General features: G+C 45.2%; 1 protein-coding gene across 15 annotated transcripts in view; it reads left to right on the top strand.

Moving 5' to 3' along the window:
• stxbp5l (syntaxin binding protein 5L) overlaps positions 1 to 23,508 on the top strand; it is a 133,146-nt gene that overhangs the window by 68,887 nt on the left and 40,751 nt on the right. For all 15 annotated transcript variants that reach the window (XM_086266178.1, XM_086266182.1, XM_086266179.1 and 12 more), the window contains exons 5-10: positions 3,723 to 3,857; positions 13,123 to 13,186; positions 17,485 to 17,568; positions 19,892 to 20,015; positions 22,763 to 22,838; positions 23,111 to 23,265. In XM_086266178.1, coding sequence (XP_086122304.1) covers positions 3,723 to 3,857; positions 13,123 to 13,186; positions 17,485 to 17,568; positions 19,892 to 20,015; positions 22,763 to 22,838; positions 23,111 to 23,265 — 638 coding nt within the window. The remainder of the gene's footprint in view (positions 1 to 3,722; positions 3,858 to 13,122; positions 13,187 to 17,484; positions 17,569 to 19,891; positions 20,016 to 22,762; positions 22,839 to 23,110; positions 23,266 to 23,508) is intronic.

Raw genomic sequence — 23,508 nt, 5'->3', positions numbered from 1 at the left:
GGGGAGTCCGGTGTTCTCACGGCTCTAGTGAGCCTAGCCCCCGGCTAGCTATCGAGCTAGTGGGTAACAGACGTCTCCGAAAACGTCGGAGCGCTTTTGAAAATATGCGGTGTCCTGATAAACTGAGCAGATATTTGAGGTTTACACAGCTACATTCCAGCCTGAAAATATGTTAAACGTTTATTTTGTGACCCAGAAAGAATAATAAGAGTAACATTAAAACTAACTAGCTGCCGCCATTGTTGGAAACTGAGCTGGGCTGCGCTATGAATTCTGGGACACAGCTGCTTCTTCTTCGGGGTTTAACGGCAGCTGGCATCCTTGTACATGCAGTGCTGCCATCTTCTGTTTCAGTCCGTTATTACACTCTTAAATCCTGCTACTTATTCCTGCGTCTTTCAGGATCTTACAAAGCTTCAAACGACGCGTCGACTATTAAATTAGTCGTCGACCATTTTGATAGTCGACGTAATCGTGACTAGTCGACTAATCGTGGCAGCCCTATTGCTGATACAGGAAGTCGCTGTGGGATTCCTGACGTCCTGGTCACTGGTCATGCACAGCAGATGGCGAGGTTACTGGTTCCTGAGATGAAGTCACCAATTTGATTAATCTCTGCATCCGTTTCCTTCGTTAGGAGTATTTATTTGAGCTGCTGCTCTGCCAGCAGCTGAAGTCATGCTTTTCTTCTTTATTCAGATCGATAATTATGATGCTGCATGGTGCCGCTAAAACAAAAGCTTTGATTTTCCTTATATATCTGTATTCATCACTACGGGCCTCCTCCCACTTCCTGTGGTCGTCTCATTTCTTCCACACTTTGTCTTTTATGCGAGCGATTATCTCAAACTGAAGCACTCAGTGCTGAAAGGCTTTTCTAAAGAAGGAGTTTCTTCCTCTGCGTCCACAGGGACGCTATCACGACTCGCTGTGAAACTCCAGGTCTGGTTCTTAAAATACAGCAATTTAAACATTTAATGTCAACATTTTTCAGAATTTGTGCTCTTGGATGGATGTTTGTGTATCCATTCGAAGTAATAACGATGAATAAAATGCTTCTTTAAACAAGGAAATGTACAAATTGGACGTCTGAAGCCTAAATGCTTGTTGTGGGAATAGACGCCTGTGTAATCCTCTGCCACCTTTCCCCAGGCCAGTTTGAATATCATCATCTCCTCGAGCCCCTTAAATCCTTATTGAATCGCCTGCCCTCTCATTTGTCTTCTGTCTAATAATTCTGCCTTGCTGGGTGGCTGTTGGGCTGATCCGCTCCACAGTGATCAGCATGAGAGTGACTTACTGCTCTGGTCTTTGTTCTCTGCTCACAAAACCAGACGGTGAAGAAGCAGCCTCGCATCACAGTTATTTTCTTGTGCAATAACATCATGTGTTATTCAGCAGGAGTGTAAGTGTTTATGTGGTCGTGAAAAACACCTGAAACATCAAAGTAATAATAAAAAATGTTTTTTCCAAACATTAAATTCTGAACAGTTAAAAAAAAGATGAAATATTTGTTATCGGCTGTTTCCAGGAGACGCACGTTCACACAGGTTTGCTGATTGTAGGCGACACAGTGTTGTGTGTCATAGATGTGCGTTTCCGGTCTGTGTGCTCCTCCTCCTCGTGTTTCCTGTTTTACTTTGACAGTCTCGTGCGCTACGTGAGTCTCGTCGGTTTCGTTCCTCCGGTCTCGTTGTGCGGTCGCTCCCAGCTGTCTCTCTGTGTGTTTGTTCCTCTGTTTGTTTCTGGATCGTCTGCATTTCCTCTGCCGTTCTTCCCGCCATTTTTCCAGGTTTCATCTTTAGCTTTTGGTAGTTCCCTTCCTGCCTTTTGTTTTGTAATGTTTGCTGCAGCCCTAAATAAAGGCTCGCTTTTTGTTAACATCCGCCTCCGTTTGTCTGCGTTTAGGTCCGCATCCCCTTCTCTCCACGCTGTCTGTCTTAGCAGACAGGACAGTTTTCAGTAATTCATACATCAAATGTAAAGTTTTGTGCAGAATGATGGTGGGTGTTTCTGGAATGGACCAGGCTAAGCTTGAAGCGAATATCAAAAGTCAAGTCAAAGTCAAAGTCAACTTTATTTGTCGATTCTTCCACATGTACAGGACATACGGAGAATAGAAATTGCGTTACTCTTCAATCCCTAGATAAATAGCAAATGAACATTTAAATATATTTAAATATAAAAGTGATTTAAAAAATGCAAGTAAAATAATTAAAAAGTAAAAATTTAAATAAATACAATTTTACATATAACAAGAAAGCTATACAATATACAATATAATGGGTAAGTGACATTGAGTGTAAACCAGGCAGAGTAGTGCAAATAGGCAAATAGTGCAAATGGAGATTTAGTAATGTACGGTAAGAGAAAGTGTAACAACAAAGTCTTATGAGGTAATGGCAGTCCAATGCTCCACAAAGTGACTGGTAACTGGTGCAGGCCAGTGAGTGAGTCAGAGAGTGTGTGTGTTTGTGTGTGTGTGACAGAGTTCAGTGAGACCGTGGAGGAGAGAGGGGAGAGGGGGCAGAATCGGGAGGGAGTTAAGCTTCCTGACAGCCTGATGGATGAAGCTGTCCTTCAGCCTGCTGGTCCTGGCCTGGAGACTCCGCAGTCTCCTCCCCGACGGCAGCAGCTTGAAGAAGCTTTGCATTGGGTGTGTGGGATCAGCCGCTATGCAAAGGGCTTTTTTAGTGAGACGGGTGCTGTAAATGTCCTGGAGGGAGGGGAGAGAGACACCAATGATCCTCTCTGCAGCTCTCACTATGCGTTGGAGGGTTCTATGACAGGACGCATTGCAGGCTCCAAACCACACAGTGATGCAGCTCGACAGGATGCTCTCGATGGTGCCTCTGTAGAAAGTGTACATGATGGGGGCTGGTGCTCCTGCTCTTCTTAGTTTGCGGAGAAAGAAGAGACGCTGCTGTGATTTCTTGGCCAGTGCTGTGGTGTTGTACGTCCAGGAGAGATCCTCTGTGATGTGCACACCCAAGAACTTGGTGCTGCTCACTCTCTCCACAGACGCTCCGTCAATGGTCAGAGGAGCACATCAACAGTGTGAAATGTTACAGAAGACATAAAAAGATCAAGCTTTTACTGCTGGGAGTTTCTGTGAAGTACCATAAGTAGAGTGTTTCTGCCGGACTTGCAGACTGAGGGAAAAAGTTCCTCTCACATGAGAAAAGCAGGAATTGCATCATTAAAGGGCAGGAAGAGCAAATGTGGGCAATCATACCTGCGTGAAAGGTGCTATCCTGCAACAACACAGTTCTAAATTAAGCCTCGACAAAGGATGAGTCAGGCCGTGACGTCCGTGCATGAGTCAGGCTCTGACTCGTCTGAAGAAGGGAGCTTATCACGGAGAAAATGACTGTGACAGTGACACGGTGTCACATACAGCACACACACACTCCTGCATCAGTTACACTCAGGCAACAAAACACCAGAGAGAAGACTTCAGTGTAATTACCTCACGTCACAGGCTCGCCTGCTCTTACGTTGCTTTTTAAGACATTTCTTATCTTTATATCTTTAAAATGATGTCTTGAGCAGGTTTCACATGGACAACACGTTGGACACATATAAGCACATCAGCATAAGCAGCACCAGGCGTATATTAGTGTCCTAACACTCAGAGACGTGCGTGGTTATGTGTTTGACCCAGAGACACACAAAGCGTTGTTTGGCTGACGCTCAGCCGGTTTTCCTTCTTCTCTCTGCAGGATCACATTTTGCCACCTGCCCTTTCAGAGTAAATGGCTGTATGTGGGGACGGAGCGCGGGAACACACACATCGTCAACATCGAGTCCTTCGTTTTGTCCGGATACGTCATCATGTGGAACAAGGCCATCGAACTGTGAGTATCTGAGGCTGAAACAGAAGCGGTGCTAAATCGTGAGGATGGTGTGGGTTTACGATAAACGATGAGTTTATTCTGAACGTGCATGCTTAGATCCATGCATGCCGTAAGAGTCGCACTGTCACGGCAGCTACCAGACTTGAGCTTTTCCTCCTTTGGACTTTCCTTAACGCTCCCCAATGACAGCATTTGAGGACCTCCATCTGCCTTTTGTGAGCGGTTCTGACATCTGTAAAGTCGTAGTTTGATCACCATTGGAATATTTTGTTTGTTTTTCCGAGGGAGGCGGTATAGGAAGAGACTTCCTGCAAACACGGTTATTTTGCTCTACAAGCAGGCGTGAAAGAAAAAGCGCTTCAAGGCTGACTGCTAGCAGGCTTTCAAAGGGTCAAGAGTTAGACGTTACCGTTAGATTCCTTCAGTGAAACACGATGTGCACGCTCTTGTGTTTGGTTATTGTGAAACTGACACATGCCCCCGACTGACAGCTCGGCGCCATCAGGCACGCACACGCTGCTCGGCTGCATTGTACGGCCGTTTGTTTTCCGCGGCGTCACCCACCTACGCGCTGCTCTTCTGCTGTTACCCTGACAAGTCCCCTGCTGCAGTGTCAGTCACAAGTCGCTCTTATACCGAGCCATCTTGTTGCCTTGTGACAGTTGAAACTACGGCGAGCAGTCTCGACACGATGTGCGTGCGTGGGAGGTGCTGTCTGCCAATCATCACACAGAGGCAGCGGTTGGGATTTTAGCAGGAAGTTTGGTTTGTTGATTCTTCAGGACAAAGTCAACAAGGACAAGCTCAGCATCCGTTTAAGAACCTGAGAAGTTTGAACTGTTACAGTGAAATAGAAGAAGAAAAGTGTTTCATGTGGAAGGTCGTTGGCTGTCGATGAAGACCTGCTCTGGCTGTAAGGCTGCCCTGCGTGCACACGCAACACGTCCTTTATCACATTCACCTTTTAAATATTGTTGTAATTGGTCTCAGCGCAGGAGGAAAGCGACCGCATGCATGAACACCTCGTGTAGATCGTGTCCTTCTGTGATGAGTTTTTAATTTTGCAGTAGTCTGTGGACCGCAGCGTGACAACGGTCTGATTTGATCACATGACTGTGGTCACACCTGCTGCATGATAACATGCTCAGAGCAGCTGTTTCTCGTCCGTGTGTCCAGTCAGAGTAACACAGGCTCGGTCATATTTGTTTAACTGAAGACTTAAAATATTACCAGTTTATCAGGGTTAGAAAAGCATGCTGAGGCTACGTTACTCCTTCACCTTGATACGTGTACCTCGTTACTGACGTAGGCGGCTCAGGATTGGTTGGTTTTGTTTGGAATGACTCTGTGTGGATTAACCGTCAGCACAGACAGCGTGCAGCGTGCAGCCACCTTCACCTGCTCGTGCTTCAGGATTTCCAGGTGACATAATGATGGATAAACACACCGATGTGAATGCGTTACGACTGTGATGCACATGAAACACGTCGTGTAATTAGCTGCAGTTAATGAGGACTGCAGCCACCTGCAGCCTGCGAGCTGTCAGTGTGAGTGAGCATGTCATGTGAACGGGCGTTTTGTTTCCCACAACAAAGAAAGATGAATGTTAAATGCAGTGGGTGTGACTGGTAAATGAACTAGCTCGAGGGTCGTCGGGTCCTGCGCGGACCAACTGTGTGGGGTGATGGAGCACCTCTTCAGCCTGAGGTTGGGAAGAGTCCCACAGCTCTGGAAAACCTCCTGTGTTGTACCAGTGCCAAAGACTTCACGCCCCAAGGACCTCAACAGCTACAGGCCGGTGGCTCTGACATCCCACCTGATGAAGACCCTGGAGCGGTTGGTCCTGGCTCAGCTTCGGCGCCTAACAAGCTCATCACTGGACCCACTTCAGTTTGCCTACCAGCCTGGCATTGGAGCGGATGATGCCGTCATTCACCTCCTACATCGTTCCCTCGCTCACCTGGAGACCGCTGGAAGCACTGTGAGAATCATGTTCTTTGATTTCTCCAGTGCCTTCAACACCATTCTTCCCTCGGTTCTGAAGGACAAGCTGGAGAACTCTGGAGTGGACCATCACCTCACTACCTGGATCCTGGACTACCTCACCGACCGACCACAGTATGTGAGGACTCAGGGCTGTGTGTCGGACAGGGTCGTCTGCAGTACGGGGGCCCCACAGGGAACGGTTCTGGCTCCGTTCCTCTTCACCATCTACACTGCAGACTTCTCCCACAATTCCACCCAGTGCTTCCTGCAGAAGTTCTCTGATGACTCTGCAATAGTCGGCCTCATCACTGATGGGGACGACAAGGAGTACAGAGGACTGACTCAAGACTTTGTGGACTGGTGCCAGCTGAACTACCTCCAGATCAACGCCAGTAAAACCAAGGAACTGGTGGTAGACTTCCGCAGGCACAAGCATTCTCCACTGCAACCACTGAACATCCAAGGTATGGACATTGAGGCTGTGGACAGCTACAGGTACCTTGGTGTTCATCTGAACAACAGACTGGACTGGACTCATAACTCAGACGCCCTCTACAGGAAAGGGCAGAGCAGGCTGTACCTGCTGTGGAGACTCAGGTCGTTTGGAGTGGAGGGCCCACTCCTGAAGACCTTCTATGACTCTGTTGTGGCTTCTGCTATCTTTTATGGTGTGGTCTGCTGGGGCGGCAGCATCTCTGCTGGGGACAGGAAGAGACTGAACAGGGTGATCCGAAGGGCCAGCTCTGTTCTAGGATGCCCTCTGGACCCAGTGGAGGTGGTGAGTGACAGGAGAACGGCGGCTAAGCTGTCATCCCTGATGGACAACGTCTCCCACCCCATGCAGCAGACTGTGACAGCACTGAGCAGCTCCTTCAGTGGGAGACTGCGGCACCCACGGTGTGGGACGGAGAGATTTCGCAGGTCTTTCCTCCCCACTGCTGTCAGACTCCATAATAAAGACTTTAACTGATCAAGCACACACATCCACACATATGCAATAACACTAAGTGCAATAATCCTTTCTGTCATCGTTGTATTTTTACTCAGTTGTATATAGTATTTGTATTTGTATTCTATTTTTATCTTATTGTATATTTATTTTATTTTATTCTATTCTGTACAGTTGTGTACTGTATTTATTCTTATTGTATTCTAATTTTTGCCTCATAACTTTTGCACTGTCCACTTCCTGCTGTGACAAAACAAATTTCCCACGTGTGGGACTAATAAAGGTTATCTTATCTTATCTTATGTGATGTGTTTCTGCTCTAAAAGCACCGTATTCAACGTGCTTCCTCCACCCATTCACACGAGCACTTTGTGCTACGCCTCAGTGCTTTCTGACATCGTACATGTTCACGGGAAAAGTTCATATCTGGTTAATTAAACAGCCAAAAACATGCGAGCCACCAACAACTAAGGCGGGTCACGTTGCCGAATCCGACCGTTTGTTGTTCTGCTTATCCAGTTAAGAGTCACGGCTGAGCTGGAGCCAATCACAGCAGTGAAAAGGGCCGGACAAGCATTCGCTCGCTACTTCACACTTACAGCCAAGCCAGCGTTCTCAGATTAGCTCATGTGTACTTCAGGATAACATAAGAAGATAATACTTGGATGAGAAGCTCATTGAGTTGGTCGTTTCTCCTTCGTCGGTCGACTTCTGTGGATTTTCCTTTAGTGAGGACGGAGCTATGAGGCCAGTGTAGGACGTGCAGTGGTTTCCGTCTTTGTCTTGTTTTTCTTCTTCCTCGTCTTCCTGGAACAGTTGCAGCCTGGTGCATACACCTGCCTACAGTACCTGCAGTATAGAAACAGCCTCGTTTTCAGTGTTCTGGTATTGAATCGTAGATCTCGGTGACATCTCTAATGCTTCTATAGAAAAGTGCCTCAACGTGCTGACGCAGCTAAATGTCTGCTGGATCCTCTATAATTAAATATCAGGGAGAGATGGCCTGTAGATAATGGCTCATTTAAGAATAGGTAACTTTCCTTTATGACTTGAGCTGCAGAGTGTACCACAGTCTCAACAACGGGCATGTATTATACACGACGCTGTAATATATTCTGTATTTCCTAACCGTCAGCACTCTTTATCTTCCTGAAGTAGGGTTCATGAACGAGTCGAGAATGAATCTCTTCTCATCAACAGCCGGGGTGACTGGGGACTCGTGTTATTTATCTGGGGAGGATTTCCACGAAGCATGAATAAGGATGAGAGGGGACTTTGTGCAACATTTAGCGAGCGAGGGCGAAGTCTCCTAACCGTGCAAACAGGAGGGTGTGGATCGCGTCGACGTATGACTGCACGAGTCGTTTGGTTGGTTCAGTGTGCAAAAAAACCAATTCAAATGGGACCAGTGCAGCCAAACAGGAGGGCCGGGCTCTCATTGATATTCAGACGGGTTTGCAACATATTTAATGCACAATTTCATCTTCAGGAGATTCGCTCTGAAATGAGAGATAGAAATGAGATGCGAGGAGAAACACAGCAGCCCAGTGCTCACTCCTCACAGAGCCCTCCGATGAGCAGAAGTATGTTTGCGCCTGGCTTCGTGTCAGCTGTAATAAACACCGGTTTCACGGCCTCTTCACAGCATGAATAATGAGCAAAAATGCTTCCGTGCTAGAGAAATCTATACGTCAGCGGGAGGGTTATGAAAAGATCATCGTCTTTATTAAATACTGTGTGTAAAAAGGCCGCGCTGACATGTTTACGCCCTCCGACCTCACAGAACGGTTTTTCTGTTCTGAGCCTTACGTTGGTGCAGCTGGTAAAGAACGGCCACTTTAAACAGCGTTTGTCTTTCTCATGGAAATCCTGCACTTCGTACGTGCATCAGCACTCTGAGCTGCTCCCCACTACATGCATGCAGCACAAGCAGCAGGTGGCCTGTCAACAAACAGTGTTTCTCCAAACCTTCCACGTGGACATTTAGCAGAGCGTGCTGGTTCATAGCCCACCCAGCCACGTTTCAGAGTGGACGGGTGAAAGCCCACTCAGAGAGCTCTGAGTCTAACTCGCTGCAGGGATAAAGTCATAAAAACTACAGACACCTGCCTGAAGGTCAAGAAACGTTCAGCGCTTGAAGAAATTTACTGTAAACCCCCCCCTACAAAGTCAAACACGTGAGATTATTTAAACCGTTTTCTTCTCAGACCAAATACATTCATGTTTACTGTTGTTTGGATTTATCATCCTTTCAGATCCTCCAATAAAACGAGCTGAATGAGCTTCTGCTCAAATAAAGTCTGTCTTTGCTCTGTAGTTTACACCACAGGATTACACCTGTCCAGAGTAATCTATTACACATCAAATCTGTAATAGTAATTTTAATGCAGACACCAAAGGACAAAATGAGTGTCTGGATCGGTTCCATTGGTTTGCCTTGTTGAACTCGCTGAGCGTGATAACAGCGGTGCTTGGCGGTCGCCGCCATAATCTGATGTCCCACTGTTCGCCCGTGGGATGTGTGATTGCATCACTGGGGGGTGATGCCGCCCTTCACAGTAACTCTGAGACTGAGCCGATGATTTAAATATTATCATTTCTAATTCTAACATCGAATAAGGTTAAAGCCTCAGCTGGCATGTTAACGTCTGCGTAGTTACAGAAAGACTTTGGAAACGTTGTCACGAGAGCCGTACTTCAGGCATGGTGAGGGAGGGGTGGGGCCTGGACGCCTTACAGTCACCGAGTAATTATGTCAAAGCTTTTGTTTCATCACTTCCTCTGTCAGTCTGGCGACTCTGCTGACATTCACAGCAGACAGATGCTGGACTTCCTGTTTCCTCTCCAGTGATCCCAGCATGGACATGAATGGTCTCTAAGAATGTCAAACACCATAAAACCAGACGCAGTGAAAAACAAGCTCAAACACATTTTGCTGTTTGTGTTGCCATGTTTCACGTGTGTCACACAGCCTCAGCACATGCCATATTACGTGAATGCATGCGACACACGGCGAGAGCGGTGTCTGCAGCTGACGTGCCGTTTCCTGCCTCGCCCCCTCTCGTCTGTCATATCGATTATCTATCCTTTTCTAGCCGTGATTGGTTGTCATGGCGCCCCTGGAGCTTAAGGTGTCTATGTGATCCCAAAAGGTGCTCGTGCTTCTCTGATGCTTACGAAATATTTCAGTAATATCATTTTCTTCCTCCCAGTCTAAATGTGTTTTTTCTTAGTTCATGCAGAATATGCAGTTATTGGTGAATCGTGCTCACCGGGCAGGACAACAGTCTGATTTTAGATCAACAACAAGCAGTGCCGATTTGTTTTTGGCGCCAGATTTGGTAAAATCACTGCTTAACGAGCACTGGGACCATCCTGCCTTTAACGGGGCTTTAAGTGTTCATCTGTTTATTTGCAAACAGCATTTCACCTAAGAGCAGAGACGCAATTAGAAACGCTGCCCTAAAACCACACAACAAACCACCAACTTATCTTCAAAGATCTGGAGAATAATGACCACAGAGGTTTGCCCAAGCAGAAAATCAGCATGAATAATAGAAAGGCAGAGTTAAAAAGCACATTAACGGTGCAGGGAATAATAAAAAGACCAGCTTACTGTGGCCTGGCTGCAGAACAAAGCGCTGTAATGTAAGGACGCTTTTAATTGTTAAAATCTCCACGAGCTGCTCGTGTGTCTGTTCAGATCAGATTGGATTTAAGAGGAAGCTTTATGTGATTATCTTTGATTGCTTGGCAGCGCTGTTATTTCTTCATGAAATAAAAGGATCCTAACATCGTACAGTCTCTGAGAGCAACAACTGCAAGATGACCTTCATGACCTGGATCAAAGAAACACGTCAAACATGAGCAGATCTTCTGTTTCTCTTAGAATATCAGACAGCGCGGTGGGATTCAAACATTCATTGATTAAATGATTTCATGAGCATTTGTGGACACGCTGGCTATAATTCCAGCTGTGAGCAGCCTGCAGAGACAAACGCTCGCTGATGCGTCAGCGTGAAGCGTCTTCTTGCTCGCTGCAGTTACTTTCCGTCTCTAACTTTGAGAAGTCACACAGTTCAGCTGTTTGGCCTCACAGCTTGTCAGAAAATATTCATCCCAAGCATCGGCAAACACAGATTCACTCGGGCTGCTTTTCAGAGTCTGGCCTTGACGGAGAAATGTTATCAGTCAGTAACTCGGCTCCGATTCACACGTGTCCCCACGGTGTGAAAGGCTTCCACAGGAAATGATCTTCCACACACAATCACAAGCTTCCTGACTCATCTCTGCTTTATCAGAAATTCAATATCTGCTGTGAACTTTCTGTCGCCGACGTGTTTTATCGTTGATCGGTCCTGATTGGTTCTAAAAGCACAGGTTTGTTTCTCTGTGCAGAGGGTTCAGGGTCCCACGTTAGCAGGCGGGTTACATCACCGGGTATATTCGATATATTCGAGCTCCTGGCTTTCACCCTGTGTGCTGCACTTACGTGTCCGGGCAGGTGTTGTGCGTCGCAGATGGTTGGTTGATATCCTGGTTTGTTAACGCAACAGCGATGCATTGAGAGCGTGTTCTGGTTTCATGTTTTTATCGCTCTCCAGCAGCAGGCATAACTAAACGGGCCCATCTGAACACGTCAGTCACACTTTGCCTCAGCTCGCCAGATTATAGGCACAATGCTACAGTGTCCTGACTGTGGCAGCTAAACTGAATCTGCCGGTGATCATGCAGCTCTTGTGGATTTCTTGGAAAATAGCGATGCATTTTATTTTAGTGCTGCAGGTTTGTGCTGCGAGGAATCACCAAGCACTGATCTGCTGTAGCTGCCTGCTCCAAGGGCACAAACAACTTACTTTAAATTAAAGGAGCTCTCATCAAACTCTCATCATGCAAGAATAAATCATTCAACAATAATATACTATATCACACCATCCTGTGGAAAACTCTCACGACTTCTCCAGATATTTTTCTGTCCAAGGAGACAGACTTTCTTGTTAAGGTGCTGTTGAGCAGAAGTTCAAGTCTTTCTGTTTTCACTCATACTCAGTCCTCTCGTTCATGTAGCTAATGCTACAGCGTAAGGTATCTGAAAGTCATGTTAATAGGAAGCACAGGAGCTGACACGGGAGCTTCAGCTGATCACACTTCACTGAAGCCTCATCAGAGAAGATTCAGTGAAGGACGGCTGAAGGGAAACAGGAGGACAGGCTGAGGCTGAAAATGACACCAGAACTGGACTGAAGGTCAGAGGAACAGGTGTGATGGAGAGATGGATCCACATCATGGTCAGTGTGTACGAGGAGGTCAGGAGGAGGTCCAGCAGTGAGCGTCTGCAGCCATCTGTGAAGCACGGTGGAGGCTGTGTCATGGTTTCAGGTCAGTCAGTGCTGTTGGAGATCTTAAACTGATGAATTACAGAGTCTGATCCACCACGCAGGAACATCTGGAAACATCTGACTGGCAGCAGCTTCATTTTTCAGCATCATAGTGATGCCAAACACAAAGCACACATCAGTGATGGATGCGCCTCCTCAGAGCTCAGCTCCACTGAAGCAGTGTGGGATCATCCTGACAGAGAACACAAGCAAAGGCAGAAACATCTGAGGAAGAGCTTTGACTGTCCTTCAGGAAGCCTGGAGAACAGTTCCTGAAGATCCTCACAGAGCTGACGGAGAGCTCAGACTGTGCTTCTTCAGCACAGACTCTGTTTTTGCCGTACATGCTGTGTTTCCATGTATGTTTGCACGTTTCAGTCACATATCTCCCAAAATATAAAGAAAGGAGGGTGGCTCAAGACTTTTGCACAGGACTGTATACTTTATGTGCCTTACTTTATTTAAACACTGAAATGATGCATATGTCACATTTCCTCACATTATTCATAAAAACAGCCTAATGTGAGCGTTTAGCTTGACACCTTTACGGCGTGTTTTATACTGCAGGCTGTAATTTTTGCATCGCCACAGAAACGATGTACCTGATATCTAAATGTCAGTGTTGTGTGCTATTATGGTGGCTGGCAGCAGGCAGCTTGTTTAGGGGCCAGAAAATTACAGCTATAACAGAAACACCTTAAAAATGTAATAAATACCACAAGTAAGGCTTTGTTGTTGCTCCCTGCTGACTGCAGTTTGAATACATCAAGTGGGTTCTTTCTCTTCCACACAGTGCCGACGGATGTCACACAGCTAAGCGGCGTGTTAGCGTAAAGCATGGCTGTGATGCTGAGTATGTGTGCGTGGCTGCAGTAAAGCGTTTGTTGCAGTATTGTTTCAGAGCGTTACACTTTGTCTTCCTCACCTCTGTTATTTTTCCTTCTCATTACAGATCAACTAAAACTCACCCAGGACCAGTCGTTCATTTGAGTGACAGCCCAAAGGATGAAGGAAAGGTGTGTAGGCGCATCAAAGCATCACCTTCATGATTCTCCTCGAGCACCAGTGCTGAAGCAGTCTGCTGCACTGAAGCTGCCTCCCTTTTCACGCTTTGTGCCTCCAGTAAAATCTGAGCTTTTTCCTCTGCCGTGTTTCTGTCATCCCCGCCCCCCCATCACTCCCCCCATCTTCATCCTCGATCCTGACCCTTTCTTCCTGTCGGCCATTATTTTGTTCTAATTGCTCACCTTTCACTCTCTCACCTTGGCTGTCTTTGTGTGCTCGCTGAAAAAGAGCCGTCCTGTGTGCAGCGTCGCTCCTCTTGGTGCCCTCGTCTTTGTTTTGCTTCTTTTTTTTACTCGCGAACAAAGAAGAAAGAAGCTGGATGGAAAAGTTGCAGAAAGAGAAAGAGAGGTCATTGAGAGGCATATTGATTTTTGCCAGTGGAATTCTGTAGCCCTCGGATGAAACCAGACTTGAAAAGCTTTAAAGACAAAAGAATGAGACATGAATTTTCAGCTGCCGTCACCTACTGCAGTCGCTCACTGCAAGCAAGAACAAAGGCCGTGTGTTTAGAGACGTCTCCTCTCCTTGAACAGCACAAAGTTAACCCTTCGTAAGCAAAGGGGACAAGTTCTCTCAGCTCACGCTAATGCTGCTGTCCTGTAGCTGAGGTTAGTTAAGCTAGCCTCCGTGTGCTTGGTAATGGTGATTGTCACTGAAAGGTTAGTGTGAGTTTGCTAGTCGCCAACTGATGCACCAGCTTCTCTGCTGTCAGTGCTCATGCAGGCTCATCTACCATGAAGCCGGAGGACTCGCTTTCCTGTTCTGCTCAGTCAGTCTTTCAAACTGGATAAAAGCTTTGAGATGATAAATGTCATTCTGTAGAAAAATGATCGTGAAACGACCTCAGATGACATCAGTCTCAGCATCACTTTGCGCAACTGGAAGTCTTTAAAAATCCAGTTCAACAAGTTTAACATACAGCAGGAAATACAGAGCATTATTATTATATTACTGATCACTAACACAGGTTTGGAACAATGTTATTTATATAACACCAAATCACAGACATCTACATACAGACAAAACACAACAATCATATGAGCCCCTATGAGCAGCACTTTGGCGACAGTGGGAAGGAAAAACTCCCTTTTAACAGGAAGAAACCTCCAGCAGAACCAGGCTCAGGGAGGGGCGGGGCCATCTGCTGTGATTGGTTGGTGTGAGAGAAGGAAGACAGGATAAAGACATGCTGTGGAAGAGAGACAGAGATTAATAACAGATATGATTCAGTGCAGAGAGGTCTGCTAACACATAGTGAGTGGAGTAGAAACTCCCAGTGCATCATGGGAATCCCCCAGCAGCCTACACCTGTTGCAGCGTAGCTAAGGGAGGATTCAGGTCACCTGGTCCAGCTCTAACTATATGCTTTAGCAAAAAGGAAAGTTTGAATCTTAAAAGTAGAGATAGTGTCTGTCTCCTGGATCCAGACTGGGAGCTGGTTCCACCAAAGCAGAAACTGAATTAATGATGAATGTTTCCAGTGGCAACATCCCTTATTCAGCTTATAAATATGTAGTATATGTAACGTCTGCTCTTTATTTGGTCTGTTTTGAACAGATTTTGTTTTGTTTAAGCCGTTTCTTTCAACGTGCTGCAAAAAACATCAAATAAAAACCCAAAAAATGAATGAAAAGAAAAATTGTTTAAAAAGCAGTTAAATTTTCTTCACCAAAGCCCATAAAAGATTATTCTCAGGTTTTGCTTTGTTGCCTTTGATGAAATCTCTGCTGGAGTAAACGGCTGTAATTTCACTGCAGTTTGTCGACGTGCTCTTTAAACTGCCCACAACAGAGCCGCATGAACACCGCCTTCATGCTTAATAGATATTTATTATGTTAATGAGATGTCACTGATATGTCTCATTCACATCACAGCAGACCTGCCTGCAGATCCTACAGTGTTGATCCTTCATGCGTCCTCACTCTTGAAAATGTATTCAGAGCTGCAGAATTTACCGGGTTTGCTTCCCCCTCACCTGCACTCTGCTTCCCTTCTTCAGATGTGCAGTGTCACACAGTCTTTGCACTCAGCAGGAGAGCTGTTTCCTCCTCTCTGTCTTTAAAGCTGTGCTTCTGCAGCAGCTCTCCTCTGATCTCTGATCAGATTGGGTCGGCTTTGCTTCCCCTTTTATCGTCTGTTTGTGAATTTGTGTGTAACTGGGTTGTAGTATGTGGCAGTGTTGCTTTTTCTCCTCCGGTGCATGCAGGGCTGTTTGTTTATGGAGCCTGTTTATATGGTGCCAGTGTATTCTATACAAATCAGAGCTGATATGGTAAGGACTGCAACGAATTGTCCTTGTACATGAAGGAGTGTGTGTTATTCTCAGTGTGTGTAAATCAGTAAATCTGTGTTTGTGTGCATTTGTGTTCATGTAGAGACACAGATAAACAGCCTGTTTTACCCAGTGTGTGTTAGACAGCCAGTGATGGGACTGTGAGACAAACCGAGCCAGTGACACAGCTGAGGCTGCACCTCTAACACCATCTGCAGCTTATGTTGTCGTCTAAAATGGGAATAAGACAGTTTGCTATCAGTCTGCTATCAGTCTAAGACTGAATGGCAAGTTTGCAGTAACATGCAATCAGTTTGTGATACCACTACGGCTGCCACAAACGATTATTTTGATAGTCGACTAATCAGCTCATCATCCATTGGACGTAAACCATACAGCTTATTGCACCAGCAGCATCTGCTCTTATATAACTATCATTAGCTTACAGCTTTAAGTGTTTAAGGTCTGTGCTAACTAAAAATAAAGACAAGATGATAGTTTATCAAATTTTAATGACATTTGCAGAGTGTTTCGGTGAAGTTTAATAAACTCCTTGCTATCTAAAATATAACAGGACACCGGAGTAAATTCTGGAGCATCTCACACTTCTGATAATCAGCTGTCTGCTTGACGTTTATTCAGCTGTGTAAAAACTATAACTTTAATCTCAGCCAAACCGATTTACTCAGGAACAAATAAAACACTGAAAAAAGTCAAACAATAACATTTTTAAGTTATCTAAGTGACTCATATATCATGTTTAACCTGAGTAGCGAAAGACGGCGGTGGGTTTGAAAACGATTTGCCGGGAGTCCGGTGTTCTCACGGCTCTAGTGACCTAGCCCCCGGCTAGCTATCGAGCTAGTGGGTAACAGACGTCTCCGAAAACGTCGGAGCGCTTTTGAAAATATGTGGTGTCCTGATAAACTGAGCAGATATTTGAGGTTTACACAGCTACATTCTCGCCTGAAAATATGCTAAACGTTTATTTTGTGACCCAGAAAGAATAATAAGAGTAAAGTTAAAACTAACTAGCTGCCGCCATTGTTGGAAACGCAGCAGGGTCGCGCTATGAATTCTGGGACACAGTTTCTTCTTCTTCGGGGTTTAACGGCAGCTGGCATCATGAACATGCAGTGCTGCCATCTTCTGTTTCAGTCCATTATTACACTCTTAAATCCTGCTACTCATTCCTGCGTCTTTCAGGATCTTACAAAGCTTCAAACGACACGTCGACTATTAAATTAGTCGTCGACGATTTTGATAGTCGACGTAATCGTGACTAGTCGACTAATCGTGGCAGCCCTAGATACCAGAGGATCAAGTGTGGCTAATCTGCTGCTGTCCACCTACAATTTACCTGCTTACATTCAGAGATCAGCCAGAACTTCATAGATTTGACACAGAAACAAACCTTCCTCACATGGTGACATAGTTGCTGCAGGAAACAATCTGACTGCAGAATAACACAAGCACCTGGCAACCGTGTTTGTACAGGACTATATCCAGAATGCAACCAGCGACTGAGTCCAGTCTCCTACTGCAAACAGACACTTTGCCAATGACTCACACTCATCAGCACTGATTGACTCGGGCTGATTTCACCATGTTGGCAACCTGTCTGTCTGCTAAAACCTTCTGTCTGACAGTGACGACGGTCAGTCTGAAGGCTGGTGGTCCTCCCACCAGGTGAGCTGTGCAATCAGCTTGTGGTCACACAAGCTGCAGGTGTTGCACGCTCAGCCTCTGGGAAACCAGCTGGTTGCTCACAATCAGCCGCTCAGTGTGAAAAAATCCAGTTTAATCACTGGGTAACAAGTTAGGAGGAGGCTGCTGTCCTGTTTTACTCTACTGGCACTGAGTCAATAAATAATGGTTAAAACATAAATAGCCGATCATCATCATCATCATCACACTGAGCACAGACCTCGTGCATGTTTTTATTATGAACAGTCTCCTCTGTCCTCGTGTCTGCAGCTGCTTATAGGGTTTGAGAGCGGGACGATCGTGCAGTGGGACCTCCGGGGCAAGAAGGCTGACTTCAGGATCTACTACGATGAGGTGAGTTTGATAGGTGAAGCCTTTCTGTCTGCCCTCTTTCTACGTCTGCTGTGGCCTCTGTGTTTGTTTGTTTAATAATCAAACTGTAGTTTCATTTTAGCTGTCTCTGTGCGGATGCCTGATTATAGCAGCAGGAGGCAGGATATGTACAAGAATCTGGCAAAATTGAGAGGAATGAAGAACAAATTGCTTTAAAAACAAATTGGAAATGAGTCCCAGAGGGGGGTGCACGAGTGGGAACGTTCAGCTTGTTTATGACATCAAAGCCCTGCAGAGACATGTTGAGTTTTTCTTTTTTACATACAGACCTGAATAAAAACATGTGACACTGAAGTGTTACAGGTTCTTCAGGTGAAACAGGAAGTGCTTCAACATTGACTCTCTTCAAGTTACCCTCGCTGACCAAAGTCGAGTGCACTTTTCATCTCAGAGCGGCAGCAACTTTTCTCATTTTTAACAAGGTGTTTGTTATGAAAAGCTGCCTGCCAAACCAATTACTGCTCTTTGAAGAAGCAGTCATTAGAGGACCCGGGAACGCTCACGCCGGTCCGGGCAGCCTCGGGCAGCTTGCACAGCACTGTCAGCTGGAACAGACGACAACGCTGGCACCCAGAGACCAGCAGAGCGTAAACGCGTCATGTCAGACAGGTGTGTTAGGTTACACGGTCTGTACTCAGCCAAAGGTGCTGCAGCTTTCAGCATCCAGGGAGAAAACGTTTCATCACAGTGCACGCTGAAAAGTTACACACAAAACTATATTTTCATGTAATATTCAAACGTCTTTCATTAACAGGTCATTAACTCGTGTGTCTTCAAACATACGCACCATCAGCACATCTGCTGCCACCTCTTACGTCCTCCTTCTCCTGTGAACAGTAACACTCACGCTCATGAGCTTCCTTTGTGGATCTGAATGTGATTTAAAGGACAAAGAAAAGTACGAACTTTAAGCTGTCAGCTCTTCATATGCACCAAAAATAATACTGACATTTGGTTTTGCTCTGTATTTACACCCAGTCCTACTGCGCCTCCGTGTCTCTGTGGTTAAATGCACTTTTTCTTCTATAACACTTCATAAACTCCTATCTGGTGTGAAAGGACCTGCTATCGATCTCCATCGCTGGCTGCCTTTTCTAAAGCCTCGTTCCAGCATCGAGTCGCTGAAAGGTTATTATAGATGTTTCTCCGTCTGATGACGAGGGGAAAAACGCAGCCTACCCCCGGCTTTAAACATTTTCTGCTGCCATCTGAGAAAATTCAATTTACTGTGATTACCACAATAACGACCACGTTAGGACTGATGAGTGCACAGCTCTAACAAAAGCCTCCTGAATAAGCTTCAGTGTGCGAATGAGAAAAGGTTAATTTGGAACAATGTCAGGCCAAACTTCTCCAGGATTATCCAGACTGTTTTTCTGCTGCTGACGCTCCCCGGGGCCGTGACCTCTGTGGCTTTGACATGAATAACTGTGAATAATGTTTTTAAGAAGCTAAAGATTACCCAGCGAGGTCTTCTGAAGAACAGCGGCAGACGTGCTGAGCGCAGGGCGATACCAGGAAAACGACTTTGCTGTTTTGGCTTGCGTGACGTTTTTTGCCTGTACAGCTAAGGTGTGGTAGCTGTGGCATCACTGAGTAGAATCACATACGTATCACTGTGTGTCGCATGCTGCAGAAGCGTTTTTGCTCTTCTGTGTGGACACCAAAGCTGTCAGATGCACATCATTGTTGTGTTTTTAATAGGCGTGTGTTTGATAGAGCTCCACGGGGAAAATGTGGTCTGCCTTTGTATGAAACAATCTTGTCAGTTGTATTTTTCTCCATTGTATTTGGACAAAAGTGTCAATTACCATCCGCAGAGAGAAGCACTTTGTTATGTGCTCACCAGTTTTGAAGGATTATTATCTTCGTCCTTTGTCTCATATTTCATTTGAAGCGTAGCAGGGCACTGACACTACGTGAGGACGGATTCAACAACGATACCAACGAGGTTTTATTCCAGATCTGGCCTAAAGCTAAATGCTGTAAGAATCAGTGTCGTGTGTCATCACGTTTCACTTCTGAATCGGCTTAATTTCTCCTGTGTGCAGTTTCGGTTTGGCTGTTCGGTAGGTTGTTACAGTTCATTTGAACTTGCTTCAGTTCTTCGGTGGACTTTGGTCTCAGCCGCTCGCCGAGCTCGGCGTCGTGTGGGGTCTGCTGCAGGACTCCTGGTTCCTCTTCCCCAATCAGGCTTCTTTCTCATGGCACTGCATGACACAATGATTCACTTGAAGTGCTTTATGACTTTGAGAGAAACACTGACTCTGTGTGATCGGTGCAGGCCATCCACTCTGTCAGCTGGCATCACGAAGGGAAGCAGTTCATGTGCAGTCACTCGGACGGCAGCCTGACGCTGTGGAACCTCAGAAACACCACCAAGCCATTCCAGGTCACCTTCCCTCATGGTGAGACACACACACTCTCATAATCCCAGAGACAAATCCTGGGTCTGTACTCTTTGTATAGATCTGAATATCATAGACTGTAAACAAACCTCTGTGGACCATATGCTGTCATCTGATTTGCCGAGCAGCTCGTGGTTATGTCTTTGCTTTTCTCAGTGTAACCAGCCACCGTTCAGTCTCATTCACCAACATTCATGTTCGGTTACCTGCACATTTAGGGTAGACTGTGCTGTATCCAGCAGTGATTGTCGTATGTGCGGTGTTTCGCTGCTGCTTCGTTTTGATTTCCACACTCGGTGAAATCTGCCTCCTCTTCTGCCGTGTCTCCCTACGGCTTCCTCTCATGCAGGGCCGACCGAACTCGTCAGATTTGTGTTTTCTTGCTGTGAGCTGTAATCTCAGGCAAAATCACAAAGCAAAAAGCAGGCAGGATGTGGCTGACGGGGAGGGGGGCACAGCTGAATTCCAGCAGATCGTTTATTTGTCAGATATTTAGTGTCACTCAGGGCGAAAACGGGAGGAAGAGGAAAGGGAGGCATGAAAATGAGTAGAGGTCAACTAAGAACATAAAGCTGAAGAAGAGTAAACAGTTAAAATGTTATTTGCTGAGAATGATATAGTCGGACATTTTTAGTTATAAATAAATGAGTTAAAAACTGTGAGGGTTTAAAATTCAGCATTTAAACGGCTCGACTGCAGCACCTCGGGTTTTTAGTAGCAGGCTAGGTGAGGGGAAGGAGTGCTAACTGAGCTAATGCTAGCTAACGTGACTAACATGGTGTGTCCATAGTCTGAGTGTGTGGTAAGCAACAAACTTCACTGAGCTCACAGCAGAGCAGCATCTTAGTTATCAAAGAATTGGATTAAATATACTCCAAAATGCTCCGATATCACAAACATGTCCAGCTGAGTGATTTGAAATAGCTCAAAACTAGCAGAGCGCTATTAGCTTAGTTAGCACCTATCTGTGACCTCTGTAAGGAAACGTACTTTACTTCCAGAAATCAAAACCAGTTTGATTTTATTATGTGTTTGTTTTCCTTCAATATGACAATAAGTTACTAATAATTTGTAATGCATTACTTATTACTTGTTACTTTCCTTAGAGGTAATGGAGTATGTTACTTAATTACCCATCAGAGAACTTGTTACTTTCATGTTAATATGACCTGAAATTCATTATCTCATAATTATCAATTAACTCTGTAAACCCAAGGCTACGTTCCCACACACTGACACAAATTCCTAATGAGGACACGTCTTTCTTTTAGGTTTTGCATTTGAACACAAACTGACAACAAAGAAAGTTAAAAAGCAGCCGCTGGCTTCTTCTAGGCTAGATTAGCATTAGCATGCTGCCTATGCAGATCCATACAAAGACTCTGAATGACTCTGATTCAGTATTTAGTTTGAACATCTTTTAAATGTCAGAATCGACTTCTTGTAGAGAATTATGGATGTTTGTCTTCTTCCAAGCATGAAACTGCTGTTCATGTCTGAACCTGAACATGTCACACTGCCCCTCTAACACTCCAGGCTAACCTCTGCATACCTGTTATCACTCGCCATTGTTCCCTCTGTCACACAGCTGAGTCGACTTCGTCACAGTCGGGCAAAAATCCATCATCTTGTTATTTATTTATAAAATTTACTGCTGAAGCTGCCAAATATGCTCACAAATTTTAGCTTATTTAAATTAGCGATTAGCACAGTGCTCTAAATACTTAACCACAGATGTTACATGTGTGTTTGGCTTTCCATCATTTACTTACCTGCTGAGCTGTTGCTTGATGCAGAGCTCGGTGACAACTGGGGCTTTCTTTGCCTTTTGTGTTTCTCAGCTACAACCGTGTCAGTGACATGTAGGTAATGAGCATTGTACCTGGATAGGTGAGCATAGTTCAGAAACCATCCGTCCATTTTCTTAACGGTGTATCCAATTAAAGGAGCCGGTCTCAGCAGGCCAGGCTGTTGCAGAGCACCATTAACCAGAAGTTTTAGTTTTTTGGCCAGCGTAGTGTTTTAACTAAACTATCAGAAGTTTCTCACTTTTTACAGCCAACACTTTGTCTGTTTTAAGCACAATGTCCTGTACATAAGGGCACCAAAATGACCTTTTTATAGCCACTTTTCATAATGGTGATGTGAAGAAATCTGCGACAGGACGAGTTGTTCTCAGAGAATCCAGGTACACTTAAAATGATTCCTTTTATTGCGTTCAATAAAAGATGCTGCAGCAGAGCTCCAACAGTTTAGAAATGATGTTTCTTTCATTTGTTCAGAAAGTGCTGAGCCTTTGTTGAAAGGTAGAATTCAAGGTTTCACTGCCTCCAAGCTAGGAGACCTTCTCTTCAAAGATGTTAATATGAGAAGCATGAATTACTCCCTTTAATACGCTAACTCTGATAATGGACTGTCATTCAGTGAAGAGAGGACCTGGAAACACAGCAAACACACAAAACTCCAGTTGGAAATGAGACTAAATTTGATCCTTCAAGGGGGTTCCTGTGGCGCACTATGTCCTGATTATGCTCACATTGTGTAACATTATGAACACAGTGTAGAGCCGTGCATTGGTCACTTTGACAAAGCAGCAGGTAGCAACTCCAAATAGCTTAAAAGAGGGAAAAACATGAACGTAACAACAGGTGAACAACAGCTTTTCTTCTTACATCTTCTCATCTTATTATGAAACTATACTTTAATCTGTACATGTTGCTCTTCCTTTGCTTTTTCCTCTGATGCAGGAAAGATACAGAAGGATGCGAGGAAGGAGTCGTGCAAACCTATTCTCAAAGTGGAATACAAGACCTGCAGGAACAGGTGCGTGTGTCTTAAACATTTCATTTTCTGATTGCACAGACGTAGCGCTGCATTTTTTTTAATTGATATTAACCTCTGAGATGAGATTTAAAGATTTCTTTTGAGTCCTCACAGGAACAAACAACCGTTGTGTATGCGTCACTTATTTCATCGATCACTGGCGTTTAATTTGATTTGAAACAAGAGCGTGTTTCATTTTACTTGTTACTCATTCTTTCTTTCTGCTTTGTCGAGGTGAGCATCTCTAAATCCCTTCTCTTCCTTCACAACAGTGAGCCTTTTGTTATCTTCTCTGGGGGTCTTTCATATGACAAGGCGGGACGACGGCCGGCACTGACGATCATGCACGGCAAGGCCATCACTGTGCTGGAGATGGATTACCCCATAGTAGAGTTCATGGTGCTGTGCGAGACTCCTTACAACAACGGTAAGGGCGTACCGATTCAATTATAAGAGCTGTGTCCCTTTTTGTGGTCTCGCTTCAGTGAGTTTGAAGCCTTTCAGAGAAATGTGGTTTTCAGCCACGGGGTTTTTTCACCCGCTCGGTGCCATCGGCTTCTCCTGTAATCCTGTGATAATGTGGAAATCACAAGAGCACGCTTCCTTAAAACTCACCAAGTGTTACCACCGACTGACGTTGAGTCATTTTTATATGAATTTCAGCTGATTT

This window comes from Aulonocara sp. 'chitande type north' Nkhata Bay, linkage group LG16, assembly GCF_057382095.1.
Source record: "Aulonocara sp. 'chitande type north' Nkhata Bay isolate Kocher_YH1m ecotype deep benthic linkage group LG16, A_spYH_male_GT1.1, whole genome shotgun sequence".
In the NCBI taxonomy this organism is placed as follows: domain Eukaryota; kingdom Metazoa; phylum Chordata; class Actinopteri; order Cichliformes; family Cichlidae; genus Aulonocara; species Aulonocara sp. 'chitande type north' Nkhata Bay.
This window is presented reverse-complemented; position numbering and strand designations above follow the sequence as displayed.